We start from the raw sequence: 19,689 nt of genomic DNA, 5'->3' as shown, positions 1-19,689 counted from the left end.
TCAACCATTGTCTTCTTTCCAATCTGGATGCACTGATTTTTTTGGCAAGTTTGAGTCAAATCCAGTGTGTAAGAGTCAGACACTTGGCTTGCAAGCAGCTTTTGATCAAACTTTTTCTGCAATATAAAGATAAATAGTTTCTTCCAGACTTGCATGAATCAGCCCATATGCATGATTCGATTTGGAGGTAGGAGTTTAACAAAAAAAAAAATATCGCTACAAAAAAAGATTAAAAAAAACTAGGGGAATTTCCCGTATGCATGATTCTTTTTTTTTTTTTTGGAAATTGAGTTTTATTAATATTAAGAGAGATCCAAAGTACATAGAGGGAAACACCACCCCCAGCCTGCGAGACCGATTACACAAAGTTACCCTCAATATCTACCCCTACGGAAACTAGGACAATCCCACCTATCTAAAGTAATATCTCCTCTAATCATGCGGGGAAGGTTAAGGATGGAATCATAAACTACTGACTCCCCAGCATTAGCCCGAGCTTAGTAAGTCTATCCGTAGGTTTATTCGCTTCTCGAAAACAATGTGACATCTCGATGTAAAGGTGACTGTACTGCACCAATTCTTGTAACTCCCGCTGCACCACCCACAGACACTTAGCTCTCCCCTAAATAATCTGGATAAGGACCAACGAGTCAGACTCCAAATGAAAATTGGACAGCCCTCGAGCTATTCCCAACCGCACCCCGTGGAGTAGCGCTTTGATTTCCACTTGTAAACTAGTCATCTCCCCGAAGTAACAGGAGAATGCGAACAGGACCCTCCCATCACTATCCCTGAGCAGACCTCCCTCTCCACTCCTCCCTGGGTTGCCTCTTGAGCATCCATCTGAGTTTAACTTCACGCGTGCTTGCTCCGGACATTTTCACCTAACCTGCACCACATTCACCACACTTCTCAACCCAGCCACTGCATCAAAGAAACTAGGCCACGATGAACAAGGAATACTAATTTCCCGGAATTGAGCGTCAAAGCTTTCTCGAAACTCAAGAAAAACTCGATCACAAACTTGCTTCACAGTGAACAGCTTCCCTTCAAACACAAACTTATTTCTCGCTATCCATAAGTTCCAACAAATCAGAGAGGGCAGAAGTCGAAATAATAACCTAATATAGGGGCCGCTACCAGGTTTTAGCCACCAGCTAACCACCTTATGCCTTATCGTAAAAGCTTCACCAAACCCGCCAATCGACACTTCAAAGAAACTCCAGACCTGTCTAGCAGCAGCACCCATACAAAAAATATGGTCAATTGTTTCCCCGTATGCATGATTCATTATTCTTGTTGTGGCCTTGTGCGCAGTGACGGAGCCAGGAATTTTTTTTTGGGGGGGCCAAAATTTTTTTCTAATAAAATTATCTTAATATATTATGTTCAAAATAATTTTCTTCTATTTAAATATATGACATCTAAAAATATCAAATATTAAATTTAATTATAAAGGTGCGTCTATTCATAAATATGCGGTACAGTCATAACAAAAATTAACAAAAAAGATAACATTTGATTAAATATCTTATAACATCACAAACCATCCAATTTGCACATTATGAGAAGATGCTCTCTAATATGTCACCTATGCAATATATATATATAACCATGTAATATAAATGTAACTATTTTCAATTGAAAAAAGATAAAAGTTATGTTAACATACTTTGAAATTTCAACATCTTTTCTTAGAAATAAATTGAGATCTACGCTCTTTCATAGAACTAAATTCATCTATGATTGAATCACTGCTAAATTTTTCAGCAACTTCCTTTTCTATATACACAGTTAGACAATCATTCAAGAAATTATCTTCCATCTTGTTTTGGAGCTTTGTCTTGATTATTTTCATAAATGAAAATGCCCACTCTGCAATTGCAGTTGATACAGGAAGAGTAAGAACAAGTCTAATCAATCTATCAATAAGAGAATATATCACTGATTTTCTTGTCTTCACCAAGTCTTGACATAACTCATAATACCAGATAATTCTTGCAATTCAGGATGATTTGGAATGTCAAGTTCAAAATATTGAAGTTCTATTCTTAGACGTACTAGTTCTTGCTCCATAAAATCATTCAGATAGAACTTCTCTACAAGTTTACAAATATCATCAATCTTGAACAGCATAAATCCATTTCTAGGATCTAAAGCAGTGCTCAAAACAAACAATTCCACGGTATGATCATTAAACCTGCTATGTAACTCTTGCAATTGATAATCAATTGTTGCAAGAAATATATCCATTCGATAATAATGCTCCACACTAATCTAATCATGATGACTTCAAGATTTACCACGTCTTGCAATATATTGAGCATTCATACATGGGATATCAATTTGATGTTGCTCAAAAAATAATTTAACTTTCACCAAGAAATCATCCCATCTCGAATCTCAAAAATTCTTCAGTAGCTTTGTTGTGCTTGAGACAAGATACTTTGCATTCAAAATATCTTGAGATTTACGTTGCAATGCTATACAAAAAAGATGAGTAAGTTCCACAATGTCTTTCATAAGATGCAAAGTGAAAACAAACTTAAAAGATAACAACTGATTCAAAACAAAATTTGCATCTCCACGTTGAGAGTATGAACCTCCATCTATTGCAATGTTACTTAAAACCACCCAAGTAGCATTGAACATTTTCAGTAAACTAGAAATAGAATCCAAATGAGAACCCCAACGAGTATCTCTAGCTCGTTTTAAAGTGCCAATTTGATTAAGCCCCCTTCCAGTTTCAAGTTCACCATTAGCAATCTTAGTAGCAACTTCAATTGCTTGAGCCTTCTTTAATTCATCATTACGTTTGCTAGATGTAGTAACAATATTGATAATGAAAACTAAATTGGAGAAGAATTGGAGAACAGAAACTACTTCTCTAGAAGCTGCAACTAAAGCAAATTGAAGCCTATGAGCCAAACAATGAATGTAACAGGCATATGGACATTCATGGTAAATTAAAGTTTGCAAGCCATTCCATTCAAAGATGACTAATTCATATATATATATATATATATATCAACTCTCATAATATAAACTAAAATTGTAAAAATTTAGGGGGGGCCAATTTTATTTTACACACATATTTACATATTATGAATTAAAATTCTCAAAACTTAGGGGGGCCATGGCCCCCCTCTGCCCCCCTTGGCTCCATCATTGCGTTGTGCGAGGGACCTGTACAGGCATGTAGCCATCACTGAAGAAGAAATTTGAGATGAGAATTTTCAGTTGGTGGGGGGCACAAGAAGTAGAAAGAATGTCATGGATAATGCAAGAATAATTGGCACTTTCATTAATTTAATCTTATTAAATTAAAAAGGATTAAAAATAAAAAAGCTCCCTATGGTATATGTAATATACAGAAAAGCCTCTCATGGTTTCAAAACATACAAAACGACACCTCATGTTTTGAACTAAATTGTAAACTAACAGAATTCGTTAAACTTAACGGAATCCGGTAAATTTAACGATAAATTTAACGGAATCCCGTAAGTTTAATGGCCAAAACTATCATTTTCGTTATGTTTAATGAATTCTGTTAGTTTATAATTTAGTTCAAAATATGAGGTGTCGTTTTGTATATTTTGAAACCATAGGGGGTTTATATCACAGGGGGCTTTTTTATTTTTAACCCAATTAAAAATTGTACTATAAGTTGGGCTTTACAATGTGCATGTGAAATCCTGCTATTGCTCCATGAGCAACCATCTGCTTCTGTATTCCTACTTTGACATCTGGGTTCTACCTCCCCACAAGGTTTCAGCTGACAGCTCTTGACAATGTCCCTACAATTTTCGATCTTGTCAAGTATGTTAGAATTTGATTGAGCTTGAGGTCAAATGACATCTTTGAAAAACTCTTTTTCTATTTGCACTTGCACTTGCACTTGTACCCGTCATTTCCTCTGAGGTTGCAGCTTGATTAAGTGTCCATTTCATTGTCTTATATTTTTTCTTTTCATTTCGGTTGTTCCATTTTAATTCTACTCAACATGTCGGGCCCATAGGTGGTTAGTAAGTGCATGAGTGTATGATTCAAAAGCTTTACTGGGAGCTGTTCACATCATAGCAACTTACTATTGATAAACATGTGTTTGGATTGCACTTTATTTACACTTTATTTACACATATTAACTTACTTGCATCATCAACACATTTTTAATTATCTTTTTATCTCACATACATCACATCAAAAAAGTGTTATAGTATAATTAAAAAAAAATTATCCCAAACAATCTCCTATCCAAACACATTACAAATGCCAAAAAGAGATACCTATCCAAACACATTACACAGTTCAAAAGGAAATACCATATATTGCAAAAGAAAAACGTAAAAATTGAGAATCGAAAAAGAGTCCTCACACTCACCTAATTAATGTCCTTACCAATAATATTTTTAAAACTCAGATTGGAGAGTGAACCGGAAGAATTTTAGGTTCACAAGTTGACTAGTTCAACTAGTTCAAAGTTTTAATCATTTCTTATTTATTTTAGTGTTAAAAATTTTGAATAAAACTGAAATATTTATTTTAAAGAGTAAAAAATTAGTGAAATCTGGTTGAACCGTCCGATTTTTATTGGTCCAATTGATTCTTAATCTAGTTTCACCAATTCAATTGAATTTTTCAATCAATCACTAAATCAGATCAAGGTCATGGTTAACCGATCCTGTCCAATTGTCAAAACATTGCTTACAAGTTAATTTAGATCTCATAAACTCTTATAATATAATTTTACATCTTAACATTGTGACCTTACACAGGTAATTTGGATGACATATTCTGTAATTATGATCCATAGGACAAATTTATGCATAAAACTAATTCGTTAAATGGCATACAAGGTCAATATGTAGCCTTATACTTGAGGTGAGAGAGGATTTTTAGAAGATGAGAGATGATATACAGGGGTTGGGATTAGGTATATGTTGTGTTTTTGTATAAGGATTTTCTCTTATAATAAAGAACGGATTTTCTCTTCACGGACGTAAGCTCAATCTTAGAGTTGACTTATGTTAAATTCTGTGTGTCATTTATCTTTCATATTCGTGGCTTATTTATTATTAAATTATTGTATATTTGATGTTTCAATAGTCGTGTATTCCGCGTTTGGATCCAAACAAGTGGTATCAGAGTTTGGTTGCGAGATTAGATTACTCATGGATAAGTGGATCCCAACAAACTGGTATTAGAACGGGTTTCATGATTGGATCCTACTTGATTATTGAGATCAAGTAAGTTAGGTAGCTATTACTGATTTAACAATTTCATGAGAGATATCCTCGTTTTAAGGGTTTGACAAGAAGCATTAAAAATGACGGATAGGAAGTTAGAAAATGTAAAGCACTTGATGGTGAATCTAGGCAGGTGATTTAAGGGTCAAGAAAGAAATTGAGTCCAATGTCAATTTTGGATGTGAATCAGTGGAAATGCTCTCACAATTCCAATCGTTGATTCTTCATCCCGATGGTTTTAAAATTTAAATTATATTCTTTGGGTACTATGGCATGTGTTCCAAAGAAATAAATGAATCTAATTTTCATACGTCAAAAGACTCTAATGACTACGAGTTTTATATTGCAGGTAGAGTCTTAGAACCCATGTGGCAAGATAGTCCTAAAAATAGGAAGATATATGATGATTTTATCACTTGATTGTCTCAATGGATAGAAATAGAACTCACAGAGAGAATCCCGAGTTGAAAGTGATAGTGAGAAGAAATCCTATAAAGGGAAATGGTAAATTGAAATACCTTTTTGCGAGTCAATAGGAGTTTAAACTCGAGATAACTATATATGTTTATTTGCCGATTGAAACAGTTGGATGTCAGAATTGTATTGATTCAGATGTGTAGTTCGATATCATATTATTTAGTAATTAAAGGCAAATGGTTATTAAAAGAAATATTCGCTAAGGTGGAGATTTGTTAGGAAACTGACTTAATTTCTTTTGGATATGTTTCTTATTTTGTGTAGAAGTAATTAGTTTTTTTATGGATTTTAGTTATTTGAAATAGTAGTCAAGAAATTTCCTATTTGTATGAGTATATGAATAGTAGGTATTTCCTATTCTATATGAGATTAGGAATTAGCAGTTATTTCCTATTATTACTTGGATATTGGTTAAGTAATATAATTTATAACTAGGTGGGGGTTGACATACTACAAAATAGCACATAAGGGCGACATGTAACCTTATATATGGGATGAGAGCGTGTTCTTAGGAGATGAGAGATGGTATATAAGGGTTAGATTTGAGTTTAAGTTGTATTCTTATATAGGGTTTTTCTCTCATAATAAAAAATAAGTTTTCTTTCCATGGACGTAGACTTAATGATGGAGTCGAATTACGTTAAATTTTGTATGTCGTTTATCTTTTAAACTTGTAGTTTATTTGTTATTAAATTGTTATATGCTTGATGTTTTAATACTCGTGTATTCCATGTTTGGATCTCAACAGATACTAAATGTTGAAAAACACTGCTATAGCCTCAGATGTTACTATTGTGTAATTATGAAGAAATTACTAGGGTTGTGTTTTTTTGTGATGTCTCGTGTTGTTTCTCTTATTTGCTGAAAGTATTAATTGATCATTTATTTTTAGTCGTCGATTAATTATAACTCTCATGGGCGCCAATCTCTTTTTGTTTAACTAAATATAAAGTAACGAAACTTAGAAAATATTACGAAACTGTTGTGAAAACCGTGGAAGGATCAAATGGCCCCCAAAATCAACCATATCTAAGGCTTTTAAATTATCCCATACCCAAAAAAAAAAAAAGAAACAAAAAAGGAACATATGGTGGAAATAATTGGCAAGAATTCTGTCATTTCACTTGTTCCAAGGATTTCGTGCGTAAATACAATGCTAGAAGGCTAGCTAGAATGGCCAACTGATTACATGACTTAATTATTATAGCTTATTGGCGGATTAATTATTGAACTCTCAATTTGACTTCTTCCACATTTTCAGGTAAATCAATTTGCAACTTGGATAAACTTTTGCAAATTATGTGTTGACTTTGGTGTCCACCTAATTTAGGGGCTAAAGTTGATAGATTTGTATGATCCGGAAATAATTAGTAAAATCCAAACCAAAAGTTCTAGAAATGCAGAAAGATTCATATTCTTTGCCAGTTAACGCCATATATTTTCATCGGCAATCTTGTCGAAGATTTTCCTATAAATAGAGACCAATCTATGCCAGGTTTCTCATCCTTCCCAAGTTCAGTCTCCAATACATAAAATACCTTTTGCAAAAATGGGTTCCAAGACTCTTCTTTTCTTTTGCATTTCCTTGGCTATAGTTCTCATGATTACCTCACAGGTGGCCGCTAGGGAATGGCTGAGACTTCCACGTCAGTTGACAATTGTAAGACATTTATGCTCCAATCTAATTTCATCTTTTTTTTTCCCTCCTAACTTCTCTAATTTCATTCAAGTTTGACTTCGGATATAGTAATTGGAAAAATCGTTCAAAACGTCACTCACATTTTACAAGATGATTTTTTTCGTCCCTCACGTTTAAAAGTATAATTTTACGTTCCTTACAGATTCAAATTGACCAAATTTGGTCCCTACCTAGGTTTTCGACTAGTTTTTGACCGGAATCCACCACGTGACTTGCATGTGATCATTTTTAAAGGGCAAAATTATCAAATCAAATTTTTACATAATTTGATTCATAGTCCCTCACATTTCACAAAATGAAATTTTTCGTCCCTAACATTTTACAAAATGAATTGTTTCGTTCCTCACATTTCAAAAAATGAATTTTTTCATCCCTCACATTTTTCAAAATGAATTTTTTCATCCCTCATTGATCATGTGTATGAATAGCTTTTTTTCTATAAACCCACGCATATGTTTATTTGATTTTACCTGAACAATACGAATAGCATGTAATTTATCTCTATTAGATTTCATCTAAACATGCTAATCATAGTTATACACATGCTATTTAATAGATATATATAGGGGTTTTAAGCTAATAATTTTGTTTGAAACCCATGTATATATTTATATGATTTCACCATTTGAACCTATTCAATATTTGTGACCTTTCTCTTTTGGTAATAATTTATTTATTGAGTTGTATAATAAGGTCATCTAATTAATGGGCCCTAACTTGAAGAATTCTATAATTGTGCTAACAAATTTCAGTTTAAATTTGAATTTCTACTCGACACTTTTAAGACCAATAGTTGAATTACTTGTCTTGTGATTGTCTTAAAATTTGAAAGTGCCAATCACTTATTTCTTTTTTTCATACTTTTCTTTTGTTTATTTTTTCTGTCCAAATTTAATTCGATAGAAGCACTCGATAATATTTAGGATTAAATGTCTTCTTTATTTTCAAATTTTGAGTAAAAGAAAATCAATATAAGTGAAAAACTAACAATTTTTTTAAACCCATATATATATTTGATTTCACTTGAACAGTACGAATAGTATCTAATATATCTCTATTTGATTTCACATGCTATTCGTACTGTTTAGGTGAAATCAAATAGATATATACATGGATTTATAAAAAATTATTCACACACATGATCAATAAAAGATGAAAAAATTCATTTTGAAAAATGTGAAGGATGAAAAAATTCATTTTGTGAAATGTAAGGGATGAAAAATTTATTTTATGAAATGTGAGGGATTATGAATCGAATTATATCAAATTTGATTTGACAATTTTATCCTTAAAATATAATCACGTGCAAGGCACGTGGTGAATTCCGACAAAAAACTAGTCGAAAACCTAAGTAGGGACCAAATTTGACCAATATAAATTTGTAAGGGACGTAAAATTATATTTTTAAAAGTGAGGGACAAAAAAAGTTATTTTGCAAAATGTGATGGACGTTTTAAACGATTTTCCCATAGTAAAATCATGTGCACAAATTAGTTGAAATTTTAGTGTTTCAAATTGTATGAACCCCAGATGATTTTACTTGACAAAGTCATTCCTAATCAAACTAACTAACGTGCATGTATTAATTTTTTCCCGGGAAAACAGCTATGACTTGAGATGAGACGAATGGCGTAGAAGAAGCTAGGTACGGTGGAGGTGACGGCCGCGGTGGTTATGGTGGCGGATATGGTGGTGGTGGTGGATATTGCCGCTGTGGTTGTTGCGGCCGAAGTTATTATGGCAGGGGTTGTAGGTGCTGCGCATATCCTGGTCCAGCAGTGGATGCTGAACCACAGAACTAATGAAGCCAGATTCTAGTTAAGTCATGAATGCTTAAAAAAGCTCACTGTGATTGTATGTGGTCTGTAGTGTGAAGTACAAATAAGAGCTTGGTTAGTTTTTTGTAATATGCAGTCTATGTTCTTGCTTGCCAGTTCAATGTTTCAATTGTGTGAATGTGTAATAATGTGTAATAAAAAAAAGAATGTGTAATAATGTGTCCTTCTATTGAGGGCTTGTGATGTGATGTCACAAATGTTCTCATGCAATGTGAAGTCTTTCAGTAATTTCCCACTGAAAAAGTGAGTAATGCTATTACTACTTCAAAATAACAACTAAATCAAGGACATTTTCGATTGGTTTATCTATTAGAAAAATATCAAAGATTAACAGAAATATAATGTTTAGAGTAATAGACGTCTATAAATCATTGGTAGCGTTCTAATATAAATCATTCTTTCAAATCTAATAGTAATTGTTATCGTTTTTTTAAAAAAAACCTAAAAGGGGCAATTTCACCTCTTAGAATATCTTACAAGTTTTTGTGTTGGTTTATTAACAATAAAAAATGATGATAGAGTGTCTGGAGTTTTTTTTTTCTTTTTTGGAGTGACAATATCATTTACCTAAACTTTTGACTATGGATTTATTCTTGATTGATTATTTTAGTTGATTACGTATTATGATTTTGAATAATCAGCTTTTTATAATATTCTAGTTTGCTTTTGTATTAAGATTATAGATTTTTTTAATAACCAATAAAAACTAATTCTATAATCACCTAAAGAATAGTTTTTTGCTGATTCTCATTATCACTTTTATAATCAGATATTTCAAAGTCTAAAATAAACAAGAACAAGGCCTATAATTTGTAAGTGGAAGTGGTGGCTGTTGAAAACAAACACAACATTTCGCTCATGATTAATTGAAGTAAAAAAAGTACATAATCATTTTCAGCAATCCACCTAATTGTGAATAGATACGTTAAAACATTTCATATTTAATAGATACGTTATTCATACTGCACCAAGTACATTAAAACATTTCGCCACTACGCACGGAGTGCATTCGGGCATCGCTTCTGGCTCAGCATCCACCGCCTCACCAGCATATGAGCAGCACCTGCTGCAACCTTTTCCGCCATAGTTGCTGCCACAGCAACCATAGCGACAGTTTCCACCACCAACATGAGGCCGCCGCCACCACGTCCTCCGTGACCACCACCTGGGTAGCCACGACCAGGGTATCCACCACCAGGGTACTTGGATTCTTCCGGCCCATTAGTCTTCTCTGCTGCATTGGCTGCAAATTGATAACTGCAAAGTCATGCAGAAGTTAGTAAATTAGTGCCCTCTAGCAAAATCTTAACCAAGAAGATAATAAAAATCTGTATTACTATATGTTATGCAAATAAGTCGATAGTTTGCAAAAAATATGCAACGATTAAGAAAGGAAAAAAAGATAATGGTTGAATGAATATCTTACTTTAAGCCAAATCCCTGGCCGTTACCTCTGAGGTAACCATCAGAACTACTGCCAAAAAGCATAGGAAAAGAATTGCCTTGTGATAAGTGCATATTTTACATTTTTTTAGCGTGTTTTATTATTTAGTTTTGGGGTGTTTTAACTACTTTTATAGCTAATTAACTAAGTTTCTAGTGAAAATATGCATTTTGCGGTTAAAGTGTGAAAATTACATTTCTATGAATTTTAATGGTGAAAATTCATATTTTTGTAGGTTTAATAATTCAATCATCAAATGGCATGAGTTGAGAAGATAATTGGATGATTGATGATGGTTTGAAGTGATAAAAAGAGAATATGAAGTGCAAGAGATGAAATGCAATTAAAGGAAGTTTTTCAACTTTGACATCTTGTGATATTTCGGCTATATCTTGAGCTACAAGCATACATTTGGTATGAAGACAACAAAGTCTAGTTCAGTCGTTTTCATTATTAAAAAGTCGAAATACAGAAGTGCATTTTCATGGTCAAAAGCTGAAATCGAGTTCTGATCAGTTTAAGGTATTTTGGTCATTTCACAATCCACACAGCACCAAATTGGATGATTCTTGAGGCATTGGAAAGCTAACTCAAAGGTTTACAACTTTTATGTTTTACACAAGAGCTATTTCAGCTTCTATCATTGAGAAAAGATCGGGTGAAATTGGACAAAAAAAAGAGCAAGAACGAATTCTGCCCAGAATTGAGCAAACCTACAAAAGGCAATACGTGGGGTGCAATACGCAACCGAAGGTCGCGTTTTCAAGGTCGCATATTCATCATTTTCAGCTGCAACTTGCTTTGCAACTTGTTCTTTGTTCACACAACTGTCCAACTCAATTCCAGCAAGCAAATTCGGCTGTATCTAACCAAGAAGAGCGTGGAAAGTTGGAGAACCAACTCTTGGGAGTTTCAAGAGGCAAAAATGCCAACTCGAAACAATTCATTTGGCTCTTGAATCCTCTATAAATAGCGGCCTTTGGGAAACATTTTCACAACTTTGGAAGGCTAGAGAAATTTCACAAAAATGTAGTCTTCAGTAGAATTGCTTTAGTTCATTAGTTAGGGTAGATTAGTGTAGTTAGAGTAGTTTATCCTTCTTGTATTTGTAGTTAGACTTGGATGAAGGTTTGAAGAGCTTAGAGAGTGCAAGAAATACCACAAAATGTAGTTCTTACATTTTCTTAGTGTTATATTAGTATAGTATAGGATAGTTTAATTAGTTAGTCCATCCTTCTTGTTTATTAGCTAGGCAAAGATAAAGAAGGAGATGAACTCATGTGACAAGGGTTACATTTATTTCCAAACTCTTTATCTTTTGTACTTGATTCTATTGTCTAGTTAATATATAAGTTTGGATTCTATGTTTATTATATGTTTCTAAAGTTTATGCCTTGGGTTGGTTAAATTTTCTATGATTGTTAGTGCTTATTATTTGGCTATTTGATGCTATTATTTTGAGCAAGTTATTAGCACTTTAACTCTTTAAATCATGATTAACTTAGTACCATTAATTGTGATTATCTAAAAGTATTATTTCTTCAATGAAAATTGAAATTTAACACTTTTTCAAGAGGTGCTAAACCTAGGGAGTACACTCACGAGAGTAGAGGTGCACTTTTGTGGTATTAGTGATTCATTTCATACAATGTCATAGAAGAAATGAACTTATAGCTAATTTCATAACCATGACAGTAGGTATGGATTAGTTATAAATATAGTTGATTCACTATGAGAGTAGATTTCACATGCATAAGGAAATTACACCATAACTAGCCAAGATAGTATTACTCAATAATCCAAAAATAGCACTTGCATGAGTAATTAAGGATACCATAGCTTAAGGAGCTTTTATTTACTATTTTCTTGCATAAGTTTTGACGTGTGCGCGATATACATATACAATTAGTTTATCCACAATCAAGTTTTATATTTATAAATCATAAATACCCCAAACACGATTTTTTGCAAGTATACGAATCGCGATTGAATATAGGATATTAAGAGTCGAACCCATAAGGAAGATTTTCAATTACCGGTGTTTTTTGAACTCCTTTATTATCTAGACTACCATACACATAAAAGTAATGAAAATAACACTGAAAAACTCCTAGAGATATGGAATGCAATTCCTTACTATTACAAATGAGATTACCGGTTAAGTGAATGCTATTATCTTGGCTAGTTATGGCGTAATTTCCTAATGTATGCGAAACCTACTTTCGTAGTGAATCAACTATACTTGTAGCTAAACCATACCTACTCTCGTGATTATAAAATTAACTACAAGTTCATTTATTCTATGAAATTATATGAAACAAGTCACTGAAGCCACAAAGGTGCTCATTTACTCTTATGAGTGAACTCTCTAGGTTTACCACTTCCTTGAACTAATGTTAGATTCCAATTCTCATTGCAAATTTAACACCTTTAGATAATCATAATTAATGGCCGGTTAATCATGATTAGAAAAGCAAAAATAATAAATAACTTGATCAAAATAATATCATCAAATAACCAAATAAACATCACTAACAAGATATAGCAAGTTCATCCATACTCTAGGCATAAATGATAGAGCGATTATTGAGCATATTTTGCGCTATTATTCCGTTCTAGTTTTAGCTACTTATGGTGCTAAAAATTGAGATTTTGCTCATATTTGATATTTGTGTGACTTGTAGGGGTTTGGTGTAAAAAAGTAATCCTTTGGAGCAATTTTTGGGAGACCCTTTATCTCAGGACCTGGCCACGCCAGAAATTGGAGAAGGTACCCCAAGCCGGACCCGCGGGATTAATTACAGCAAAGCCAACTAAGGATCCCGGTCCACGTGAACCCGAAGCACTGGATCAGAACCTTTAAACAAAAGCTTTGTTCCTGACCCCTTTGTGGATTTCTCCTGGCGGCGCTAATTAGAAGCTATAAATAGGAAAAGGCCAAATTCACGAGAGGGCAATTTTTTTAGCTTTAGTTTTCTTTTCACGCAGCAGTCAGACGTTGTAGACTTTTCCTTGCTTTTTGGCTTTTACGCTTTAGACTCTTTTGCTCTTGCTTCGGCTCTGTACAAATTCTCGTGGGTGTTGTGTTGAACTTTGGGCTTCAGTACGAACATCAACGCAGAGACAAGGAAGACTTTTTCCTTTTTCTTTTTTCGGTATTTCATCGTTCCAAATTCTGTGATGTTTGTGCGGATGTAATCAATTAACCCACGTGGGATTGACACGATGGGGAGCGGCTAGTTTTTTCCTCTACCCAAAAGTCGACGTGAAGGCGCGGTCCATAATATCTGCGAGATCTAATCGAATTTTCATTATTTCTTCCAATCTGTTGCTATTCGTGCGTTTCCTGAATTAATTATTCATGGGTATTTTATTAATTGAATATCAACGGCCGGGTATTTGATTTAATTCAATAGCCTACTGTCACATTAACTGAATTGAATCCGTAATTGTTCGTTTAGTTGATAACTAGTGACAACCACCATAATTGGCTTTATGTTGGGGAAACGCGAGATCTAATTTAAATAAACTCTCTTAACGTGTTTATTGATTAGGGTTAGGTTTTTCCAACTTTAATGCAACTGGATAATTAAATTCCTACGGTCGTATCTAGGGTTGTTTTCTAGTTAGAGAAGCAGTCAACGGTCATACCTTGGCTGTCGAAAAGGTAAGGAAAAACTAGCTGTCAGAGCTTGTTGATAGCTATAACCAATCTAGTGATAAATGGATGAAATATCTTTGCATCGATGAGCATTTAATTGGACCGTGCCTGAGCAGTTGATCTTTTGGGTAGAACTTTTATTAATTGCTATTTTTAGTAAATTGTGCTTTGTGAGTTAGTTTTGAATCTTGTTTGTTTTATTTCATTTTTATTTGCCTCCCATTGAAAACCCCCCACTTGTCTTGACTCGAAAGGAAACGAATTACCCCCAATCCCTGTGGATTCGACCCTACTCACCGCTATACGTAAAATTTACATTTTTCTCGAGTAAGTATTTATTATTGTACAGGCTCGACACCTGTCAATTTTTGGCGCCGCTGCCGGGGACTGGTACCTAATTAATTTGTTTCTTTTTTAGTTTATCTTGTTTTTATTTTTTTTATTTTTTTGTTTTTATGGCTGCTGACATTTCGTATTTTGGTGATAGACTGAATTTTATTTCTACGAAAGGAAATGAGACTTGTGTTTGTTCCGATGATCAATATTCAGATTCACTAAGCTTTCTTATAGACAAAATGGCTGCTGCAACTTGTGGGATTTGTTATGCCACAGATCATTCAACCAGTATGTGTTCTGAATATCAAGATTACCTGAATGCCTAGCTCAATCAGTTTGGAAGTTTTCCACCCCAATCTCGAACGTGGCATGACCCTTATTCAAATGGGTATGATCAAAGATGGTGTGACGACTCCAATTTTAATTATGCACCAGAGCCAACCGATTTTCAACATCAATATCATCAGCAACAGCCATCATCGATGTCAGAATTGCTCTCACAGACTAACATCGACCTTGAAGAGGATAAGAGTGCAATTATCCTGACAAATGACATGGTACTGCAAGAGTTTCAAGAAGAAGAAACTAAAGATGCAGTTGAAAAGAAAGTTGAAGCGCAAGAATTGAGACCTCAACATCAAATGGTTCAAGTGGATGAATCCAGTGAACAATCTCCAAATGCGGTGACATCTCCTCCAATCCTTAATCAATATTTACCTAACTCTTATTCTTCAATTCCTGTTAGTGAAATTGAATTTATTATACCAGAAGATTTTGGGTTTCATGACAGGGATAAGTTAAGAGTTACAATGAAAAAATATCTCGAACTAGTAAGTGTTCGTGATGGAGGAGTAAGTGAAGAACTAATATTCTTATCGACTTGTTTAGAGCCAGCTACTAATCCAGGGAAACCATACCTCATGTGCTCAAGAATTACTCTATTTACGAGGAATATCAGAGATACATAGAAGATGAAGCATTGAGACGAGCCACACGATTTTATCCTCCGTGAATAAACATGATGATGTCTAGCCAAAGACATTAAAGAAAAGCGCTGCTTGGGAGGCAACCCAAGGCTTCTTTTGTTTTAGTTTTCTTATATTTTTGAAGTTTTTGTTAAGTGTTAGTATCATTTAGTGGGTTGTTATTTTGTGGCAGGAAGTTGGCAGTTAGACATGTCCACGCTAGGTCGTCACACCTAAGGAACGAAGTTTTGGAATTGACGGTCAGAAAACTATAACTTCCAAGGCGTGCCCACGCCTTCCAACCCTTTCGATAACGAAAGTCAAAAAGAAAAAAAAAATTTCCTAGCCCCACTTTTCTACTTTTTTTTTCTTTATCATGTCTTGTCTAATCCCCTTTCACTTTGTTTTAGCTTCAGTCATCTCCTTCCTGTTCGTGTTGCATCCGTCGTCGCCACTGCACCTTGCGTCCGCCGCCACCACACCACCTTGTGCACGCAGCCGCCTCACCCTCCTCCGCCTTAGTGTCTCGCTTTCCCTCCTTGGTGGTCAGGGAAGTTTCTCTTCTTTTCTCCTAATATTTCATTTGTCTTTTCTACATTGAGGACAATGTAGGTTTTAGGTGTGGGGGAGTGGCTTCCATTATTTCTTTTTGCTTTGTTACTCTAAAAAAAAAAATAAAAAAGCAAAAAAATGGGAAAAATGAAAAAAAAAAATGAAAACATTGTAGTTAGTCGGCTTTTTATTTATTTCTATGCTTGTTAATGCTGGAGCATGTTGCTGTGATGAATGACACAATCAAGGTGCATGGGTATGTGGGTAAATATACTAGCTATGCATTTTGTTTTCCATTGGCAGTGTTGTTGAGTATTGAATACGCTGGACTTGACCCATTCTTGAAACTTTTGGGAGTTTTTGAGCCTTACATGAGCACATTATTCTTGTTTGCTCTATTTTTGTTTGATTGAGTGGGTATCATGCATGGTATCGGCATTCTAGAACTTGCTATTTTGTACATGTCGAGACCACATTTTGTTGAACTGGATGCATTTGAAATGATAAGGGCATTTAGGATTTAACCTTATTTGATTTTCTAAAAACCATGCCTTCATCTTATCTCCCGATAGTGAACCCGTTTGAGTTTTTATCCTTCTCTTTGTTTGTTAACCATGTGTAATAACCCATGACTTTTTTTTAAAACTTTCTTGTTCCACCTGGTGTTGTTAAGGGATGCCTGAAAATTCATTGCGTGTGCAAGGCAAGTAATCTATGGCTGCGAGTTTTGTCAGATTTGATGTTGTATGGTACTGTTTCTGTGCATCTGAAGATCGAAAGAGAAGAAAATAAAAAAAAAAAGAAAAAAAAGGGGGAACAAAAATAGATGAAATTGTCAACAAAAAGGTGAACAGCAGACTCTGGCTTACAAGGCGTGCCCACGCCTTGCAAACCGTTCCCCTTCAAAAAAAAAAGAGAAAAAAAATGGAAAAAAAAAGAAGAGAAAAAGAAGTCAATTTCGATACTTGCACAGTAGGAATAGCAAATGGAAATGCCTTACTTGTGAAATCCCCTGGTAAAGCATTGTGGTTATGAAGTGGATATCAGGCATCTTCGTAGCACACTACACCCCATACTTAACTTTTTGTCACACCTTTTACCTAAACCCCATTACAACCCTATTAAAGCCCCTTTGATTAGTGTATTTGGTTCACTTTTGAGTGGTAGAGATTTGATAAACGTGCAAGCCTATGGTAATGCCATTCCATGATGTTGATTTGAGCGTTTCTAGTATTCATACACTTTCTTGGAGGTAACGAGTATTACTGTTCATATTCTTTTTGGATTCCCACCTATCCAGTATGTTCTAATTTTGGTGACATTGTCAGGAGTACAAGATGCCTGTGTTAGTATAGATTACTGCATGACCTTTGCTTTCTTGATTGTATTTCTGAGCTCCGAAATGCTTGAGGACAAGCATTGTCCAGGTGTGGGGAGATTTGATAGAGCGATTATTGAACATATTTTGCGCTATTATTCTGTTCTAATTTTAGCTACTTATGGTGCTAAGAATTGAGATTTTGCTCATATTTGATATTTGTGTGACTTGTAGGGGTTTGGTGTAAAAAAGTAATCTTTTGGAGCAATTTTTGGAGACCCTTTATCTCAGGACGTGGCCACGCCAGAAATTGGAAAAGGTACCCCAAGTCGGACCCGCGGGTTTAATTACAGCAAAGCCAACTAAGGATCCCGGTCCACATGAACCCGAAGCACTGGATCAGAACCTTTAAACAAAAGCTTTGTTCCTGACCTCTTTGTGGATTTCCCCTAGCGGCGCTAATTAGAAGCTATAAATAGGAAAAGGCCAGATTCACGAGAGGGCAATTTTTTTAGCTTTAGTTTTCTTTTCACGCAGCAGTCAGACGTTGTAGACTTTTCCTTGCTTTTTGGCTTTTACGCTTTAGACTCTTTTGCTCTTGCTTCGGCTCTGTACAAATTCTCTTGGGTGTTGTGTTGAACTTTGGGCTTCAGTACGAACATCAACGCAGAGACAAGGAAGACTTTTTCCTTTTTCTTTCTTCGGTATTTCATCGTTCCAAATTCTGTGATGTTTGTGCGGATGGATTCAATTAACCCACGTGTGATTGACACGATGAGCAGTGGCTAGTTTTTTCCTGTGCCCAAAAGTCGACGTGAAGGCACGGTCCATAATATCTGTGAGATCTAATCGAATTTTCATTATTTCTTCCAATCTGTTGCTATTCGTGCGTTTCCTGAATTAATTGTTCATGAGTATTTTATTAATTGAATATCAACGGTCGGGTATTTGATTTAATTCAATAGCCTACTGTCACATTAACTGAATTGAATCCGTAATTGTTCGTTTAGTTGATAACTAGTGACAACCATCGTAATTGGCTTTATGTTGGGGAAACGCGAGATCTAATTTAAATAAACCCTCTTAGCGTGTTTATTGATTAGGGTTGGATTTTTCTAACTTTAATGCAACCGGATAATTAAATTCCTACGGTCATACCTAGGGTTATTTTCTGGTTAGAGAAGCAGTCAACGGTCGTACCTTGGCTGTCGAAAAGGTAAGGAAAAACTGGCTGTCAGAGTTTGTTGATAGCTATAACCAACCTAGTGATAAATGGATGAAATATCTTTGCATCGATGAGCATTTAATTGGACCGTGCCTGAACAGTTGATCTTTTGAGTAGAACTTTTATTTATTGCTATTTTTAGTAAATTGTGCTTTGTGAGTTAGTTTTGAATTTTGTTTGTTTTATTTTATTTTTATTTGCCTCCCATTGAAAATCCCCCACTTGTCTTGACTCGAAAGGAAACGAATTACCCCCAATCCCTATGGATTCGACCTTACTCACTGCTATACGTAAAATTTGTATTTTTCTCGAGTAAGTATTTATTATTGTACAGGCTCGACACCTGTCAATAAACTTTAGAAAGACATGAAAATAAGATCCAAACTTGTATTATAGTTAAACATAAACTCAAATACCAAAGAGAAAGTGAAAGGAGAGAAGTCACCCTTGTCACATGAGTTTCAAACTCTCCATCTTTGCTCTTCAAATCTTCATCCAAATCTAACTACAAATACAAAAAGGAAAAACTAAACTAACTACTCTATACTACCCTAACTAATGAATTAAGGAAACTCTAGTGAAAGTCTACATTTTGGAGAGTTTCTCTAGCCTTCCAAAGTTTTTTAAATGTTCTCCAAAGGCCTCTATTTATAGAGATAATTCATGCAAGAGATAAAGTGTTTAATCATGCCTTGAGCCCACAAACAAGTTAGAAATGAGTTGTAAAGCTTCTTTTGTAGCTGTCTTGGGCTGTTTCCATCGATATTCTTGCAGGAAAATGGGTCAAAAAGCTTGTGTGAACAAAACTCAAGTTGTAGAGCAAGTTGCAGCCGAAATTAAGGAATACGCAACTTCAAGCCACGTATTCATGAAGTCGCATTTTCACTTCTTTGAATTTGGCACAGCTTCAACTGCTATTTTCTTGATG

General features: G+C 34.7%; 1 protein-coding gene across 1 annotated transcript; it reads right to left on the bottom strand.

Moving 5' to 3' along the window:
- Positions 1-2,403: 2,403 nt before the first annotated feature.
- Positions 2,404-3,206, bottom strand: LOC140038360 (uncharacterized). The gene is made up of 2 exons (XM_072083696.1): positions 3,187-3,206; positions 2,404-2,917 (listed from the first exon to the last, which is right to left on the bottom strand). Exons 1-2 carry the CDS (start codon positions 3,204-3,206, stop codon positions 2,404-2,406), a joined length of 534 nt encoding a protein of 177 aa, XP_071939797.1.
- Between the last annotated feature and the right edge of the window lie 16,483 nt (positions 3,207-19,689).

Source organism: Coffea arabica, chromosome 3e, assembly GCF_036785885.1.
Source record: "Coffea arabica cultivar ET-39 chromosome 3e, Coffea Arabica ET-39 HiFi, whole genome shotgun sequence".
NCBI lineage: Eukaryota > Viridiplantae > Streptophyta > Magnoliopsida > Gentianales > Rubiaceae > Coffea > Coffea arabica.
Note: the sequence above shows the minus strand (reverse complement) of the source record. Positions and strands in the feature narration are given on the sequence as shown.